The sequence below is a fragment of the Centruroides sculpturatus genome, unplaced genomic scaffold (genome assembly GCF_000671375.1).
Source record: "Centruroides sculpturatus isolate CEXI.00-Female unplaced genomic scaffold, Cexi_2.0 scaffold2382, whole genome shotgun sequence".
NCBI classification, from domain to species: Eukaryota; Metazoa; Arthropoda; class Arachnida; order Scorpiones; family Buthidae; genus Centruroides; species Centruroides sculpturatus.
The window spans coordinates 1,856-8,017 of record NW_019386551.1 but is presented as its reverse complement, the minus strand read 5'-3'; the positions used below and the strand labels follow the sequence as shown (position 1 = coordinate 8,017).

Genomic DNA, 6,162 nt, shown 5'->3' with positions numbered 1-6,162 from the left:
AGATTAAGCTAACTCAATATATAATGTTTATGAGAGAGTAAATGCTTGTTTAATGTTTTCCACGGTAACTAAGTATAAACACAAATGTACCATTTTTACTTAAGAGTTAGCGTAAATATCAATTTTTACCACGTTAACTATGTTGTGTAACAAAGGCATCGTGCATCAGCCATCACAAGACATTCTAATTTCAAGTGCAATAAGTAAAAACTTCTATTTGTATTTTGCTTTTTGTAAATGCAATAAACATGCTTTATTTTATTTTGCGTGTGTATATAATGATTTAACATGTTCTAAGGAGACATGGTAATAGCTGTCAAAATACATGGTCTCTCTATTCATCAAACATGATTATACTAAAAATAGAACACTGTTTAAGATGATGAGAAAAAACCAAGTGTTTTTGTTCTATATTTAATCACTCAACAACGGGTTTAAAAACGAACTGTATTATAGAAATTTGTACATAAAGAATACTGATGTTAAATTTCGATGGCCGTATATAAGGATCATTGAAACGGGAGCTTGTATATAAGGATCATTCAAACGGGCGCTTGTATATAAGGATCATTCAAACGGGAGCTTGTATATAAAAGATCATTAATGCTGTTAAATTTTATTGTAAAAAGTCAAACGGATGGAGAAATGAAAAGTGGTTACGTGATATATTTCGTGTGGGATCAGACTTAATGAAAATTTTATTTGTTGTTTGTATTTATAGTGTTTTGTAAAACTGGTAACAATCAATCCAGAACAATTGCTTTATCTGTGAAATCGGTTGCCGTGTATTACAATAACACGAATAACAAATAACATTATGAAATTAGATATAGATGGAAAATTGCCGACGTGGTATGAAAATTCAGAATACAGCAAAATACGAAACATAATATTTTTGGAGTACAATTAGTAATTTAATTGTTGTTCTGTATTAGTTTATTATTAGAAAACAATAATTATGTAAATAAATTGTAGAATGTAAAAAAGTACATTGAGTACATTGCCTAGTAAACCGGTTCGATACGAATACATAAGGGTCGTACGATACGAGTACATTGCCTGATAAACCTGCTTCGATACGAATACAATATTCATTTTAATAGATAACGTCATTCGTTTGTTTTACAGAAAAGCAAATTATCAGTTAACGCTCCATTGTTTTTGACCTAAAACTGGTGATGACTAATGTTATTCGTTTAATTAATCAAAACTGAAAGAATATCGAATGCAAATTTTGTAAGAATCTTTTATTTTTCATTATTTCAAACGTTATATGTTTGAAATTATAAAAAAGCCATACGTTAAAGTTTAAATTTGCTTTAAAAATTCAATGATTTTGAACTAAGTGCAATTTTAACGTAAATAATTTTTGTAATTAAAGAATATTTTCAATCAATCAATATGTAATATAAATATATTTTATTTAAAAATATATTTTAAAATAATTTCAACAAAAGAAAAGATTTCGTTATATTCTCGTGTTGACTTTAACACAGTACCGGTAAGCTATGTAATTATGTAAATTAATAATATATTAATAATTTTTTAAAAACCTTGAACATTATTATTATTTTTATAAAAACCGAAATGAAATAAAACTAGTTTACTTACGAAAAATAAATATTTTACTCATTTTTCATAAACACAATTAAAGTAATTTTTTATGGTTATTTAAACCGTACGTGAAATAACACTTGTGTAGAAGAAACTTCCAGCTTGGTGCGTCATAAATTAAGAAAGAGTTTAGGTATGCATTACAGTAATTTATATTCTAAAATAAAATTAATACTAAACATTAAGACAATGACTCACAATTATCTCTTTTTTCGTCCAATCTGTTTAACTCGATGATTCAAGCTTTCCTTTCTAATTAATATCTTTTTAATGATAAGATTTCGAGTAGAACAGATTAGGAAATGTGTAAATAAAATAATAATGTACAATTTGTACATATTTATAATTAAATAGCATCGTAAGCAAACAATTAAGCATGTTTTTTTTTCCTGCTTCTCTTCACTTTGAACGAATGCAGTTAAAGTGGGTGCTTCTAGTTTAAATATTGAAACCACTTTTAAGTTTGAACCTTAACATCATTAATTATCTATGTGAATGATTAAACTTAATGTCTGAGCANTTATTAAAAAATTATTATTATAATTAATAAGCTTTTATGTTAATTATTAAATTTTATTTTTAAATGCTTTTATTATTTTAAATTGTTTTTAAATAATGGGATAAAATTAAAATTTCTACTAATTGTAATCTAATTATCCTTACTTTCACCATATAACGTTATCACTTTGTCAGCTAATCTTAAAAGTGGCACCTACTAGGCCTACTTTTACGTAAAACAAATTGTAAATAGCTTTTATAAACTAATTTTTAGTTTTATCTGTGTAAATTACAAAAATTTAAAATAAAAACTTTATGCTATATAAAACTGTGGAAAATATTACTTTTACGTAAAACAAATTGTAAATAGCTTTTATAAACTAATTTTTAGTTTTATCTGTGTAAATTACAAAAAAAATAAAATAAAAACTTTATGCTGAACTTTTTATCTTGTCATGTAGTAGCTAGTTTGGCATGAGCTTTTAAACAATATCGCCCCGTGATAAAGTGTGATGTAATTGTCAGTGAAATAATAGTTTTGTGGTAGTAAAGCGGGAAATAATGCCTTCCGGAAGGTTTTTTTTAACGGTAACTGGTCCCTACTCAGGCGTTACAGACGTGCAGAAAATCCGGAAAACACCACGTGGCCAGTCCGTCATGGCAAGACACGAATTCACTACGGAACGTCTGGTGTTCGTGGAACATAACTGATTGGCTACTGGTAGGCCAGTGGTGGACCCCTTAAAGTGATAGAATAACTCAGAGAAAAACAAATTTGTTTTGTTTGTTTCAAGCTAACATACAAAATATACTTCTAGTTCACCCCAAAAATGTCTTGTTTTCTTCACTGTACATAAAACTTGAATTAATGAAAACAATCGTGAATGCACTGGATTAAGATGGCGCTGTTTTCAAATTCCTTAAACAGATTTTTTTTCAAAATTAAGCTTAAAGAAGGAACATTCGTTGGACTTTAAATCAGAAAATTACTGCATAATGCAAAGTTTGCTCAAAATTGAATAACATTAAACTAAAGCAATTTTAACGTAAATAATTTCTTTTCGTTTGAAAAATCTTTTCAATTAATTAATGAAAACAATCGTGAATGCACTGGATTAAGATAGCGCTAATTTCAAATTACTTAAACAAATTTTTTTTCAAAATTAAGCTTAAAGAAGGAACNAAATTAATAATATATTAATAATTTTTTAAAAACCTTGAACATTATTATTATTTTTATAAAAACCGAAATGAAATAAAACTAGTTTACTTACGAAAAATAAATATTTTACTCATTTTTCATAAACACAATTAAAGTATTTTTTTTATGGTTATTTAAACCGTAGATGAAGTAATACTTGTGTAGAAGGAACTTCCAGCTTGGTACGTCATAAATTAAGAAAGAGTTTAGGTATGCATTACAGTAATTTATATTCTAAAATAAAATTAGTACTAAACATTAAGACAATGACTCACAATTATCTCTTTTTCCAATCTGTTTAACTCGATGATTTAAGCTTTCCTTTCTAATTAATATCTTTTTAATGATAAGATTTCAAGTAGAACAGATTAGGAAATGTGTAAATAAAATAATAATGTACAATTTGTACATATTTATAATTAAATAGCATTGTAAGCAAACAATTAAGCATGTTTTATTTCCTGCTTCTCTCCACTTTGAACGAATGCAGTTAAAGTGGGTGCTTCTAGTTTAAATATTGAAACCACTTTTAAGTTTGAACCTTAACATCATTAATTATCTATGTGAATGATTAAACTTAATGTCTGAGCATAAGCTTGTATAGTTCATTTTACTTTCTATCAATGCATTTAATAATAAAAGAAACTTCTTTCAAAATATGTATAGTCTGAAAAAAGTAGTCCTACGTTTCTCATTAAGTTAGTGTATAAAGTAATCATTTCATGTCGCTGTTTTACTGTTTTGTTAGTTAAGCGTTAAACTAAAATTTATACTTTTTAATAGTTGTAAATCAATATAATAGTACTTAAAGAACTTTAAAATAGGTTTTTGTTATCCTGTTTGTACTTTATCTATAACAATGAAAACGTAAAAATATACGATGGCAAAAGTTATGAAATATAAATATTTTTATTTTGTTAATGTTTTTATTTCTTCCTGCTAAATTCATTTTTCACGTAAGGTGCATTTATTTTTTGTTGTGAACCTCAATAAGTTTAAACGACTAATTTGTTTTTATTTTCGCTGTTTCGTTCTCAGTTATTTTCGCTGTTTCGTTCTCAGTTATTTTCGCTGTTTCGTTCTCAGTGTTCTATTAGTTTTTAAATCATTATATATAATTATTATTTGTAATTTCAATACAGTTATTTTACGTTTTTACAGATTTTCCAAGAAGAAAAATGATGTATAAATGCATAGCGTGTGGTATGACTTTTCATAACAAACATTTATTTCTTTCTCATCAAAAAAATCATCGATTGGAAGAACATCGGTGCAAAATCTGCCTACAGGAATTTTTAAGAGAATCACATTTAGAAAAACACATAAATGACGTCCACCCAAAAACGAAATCTTATATTTGTGAACGATGCTCTCGAGGTTACAAAACTAAAAATATTTTGCTTGCTCATCTGAAAATGCATGCAAAAAATCCGTATAAATGTACAATTTGTCCTGCAGATTTTACAACTGAAGAAACACTATTGCAGCACTACAGGGGACACGAACTTTTAGCACAATCCACTCATCTCTTGCAACAACAATCGACGCAAGCTGGTCCTTCTACTCAAAACGTGCAGGAACTAGAAATGCAAGCTGTTCTTTCTAGTCAACGCGTGCAGGGACCATGGATGCAAGCTAATTTTTCTAATCAAAACGTGCAACAACTATTGATGCAAGCTGATCCTTCTAATCAAAACCTGGAGACATGGATGCAAGCTGATCCTTTTACTCAAAACCTGCAACAACCATCGATGCAAGCTGATCCTTTTACTCAAAACCTGCAACAACCATCGATGCAAGCTGATCCCTCTAGTCAAAACGTGCAACAACCGTGGATGCAAGCTGATCCTTTTTCTACAAACGTGCAACAACCATGGATTCAAGCTGATCCTTTCACTCAAAACCTGCAGGAGCCATTGATGCAAGCTGATCCTTCTACTCAAAACGTGCAACAACCACAGATGCAAGCTGATCCTTCTACTCAAAACATGCAGGTACCATCGATGCAAGCTGATCTTTTTAATCAAAACCTTCTGGAGATGTGGATGCAAGATGATCCTTTTGCTGAAATCGTGTAAGCACCATGGATGCAAGCTGATCCTTCTAGTCGAAACGTGCAGGAACAATGGATGCAAGCTGATCCTTCTACTCGTGACTTTTAAGAATCATGAATGCAATGGAAGCTTTAACTGAAAACGTGCAACAACCATCGATGCAAGCCCAACGTCACTCAATAATTTGGCTTTGGATGAACAATGAACGATAAAGATTAACAATGTGTAAATAACTCCGAATAGAAGAAAGAAAACAGTAAAAGAAAAATGTTAGAATAATTGTAACTTCTGCTTTAGTTGTCAATTGTAACAGATAATTTTTTTTAATTTTGATGTAATTAGGAAATTTTTTCTGTAATTTTAATTCCTATTATTGTTAAGTTTTGCTGATAAATTTCTGAAATTGCTGTTGAATCTGAAATAAATGTTTTTATAAATTTTAAAGAGTTACTTTATTGATCTTTATCCACGGAAAATCTCTGTACGTTAAGAATAGTCCTGGGTTGCAAACTTCTAATACTATACAGATAAATATGTATAGTATTTTACAATCGTTTGTTTTACTTTTCTCCAATTAGTAGACTTAAATTTTGGTGCATCATGGAACGCAATCAACCTTCTGTTATTATCACCTGTTACATAAAATGTTATTTTCCGTATTCCATGTCCATTACGAAATGTGAGATGATGTCTAAGATGTACAGTATATGCAATTTCGAGCAAATCTCTAATCATATTTTATTTAAATTTACTAATATACAAAGACGTAATATCAGAAAGTTCATTTTACACAAG

The 6,162-nt window shown here is 28.8% G+C and overlaps 1 protein-coding gene across 2 annotated transcripts; it reads left to right on the top strand.

Annotated features, from left to right (window-relative positions):
- Positions 1–1,639: 1,639 nt before the first annotated feature.
- LOC111615294 (zinc finger protein squeeze-like) lies at positions 1,640–5,792 on the top strand. 2 transcript variants are annotated; one of them, XM_023356714.1, is made up of 2 exons: positions 1,640–1,747; positions 4,475–5,792. In XM_023356714.1, the coding sequence occupies exon 2, from the start codon at positions 4,492–4,494 to the stop codon at positions 5,389–5,391; it is 900 nt and encodes a 299-aa protein (XP_023212482.1). In that variant the 5' UTR covers positions 1,640–1,747; positions 4,475–4,491; the 3' UTR covers positions 5,392–5,792. The 2 variants fall into 2 exon arrangements, with proteins under 2 accessions (XP_023212482.1, XP_023212483.1); XM_023356715.1 differs by lacking the exon at positions 1,640–1,747 and adding an exon at positions 3,446–3,523.
- Positions 5,793–6,162: the final 370 nt, after the last annotated feature.

Bases quoted from the DNA above. Each gene is read 5' to 3' on its own strand.
- LOC111615294 (XM_023356714.1), top strand. From the start codon at position 4,492: ATGATGTATAAATGCATAGCGTGTGGTATGACTTTTCATAACAAACAT.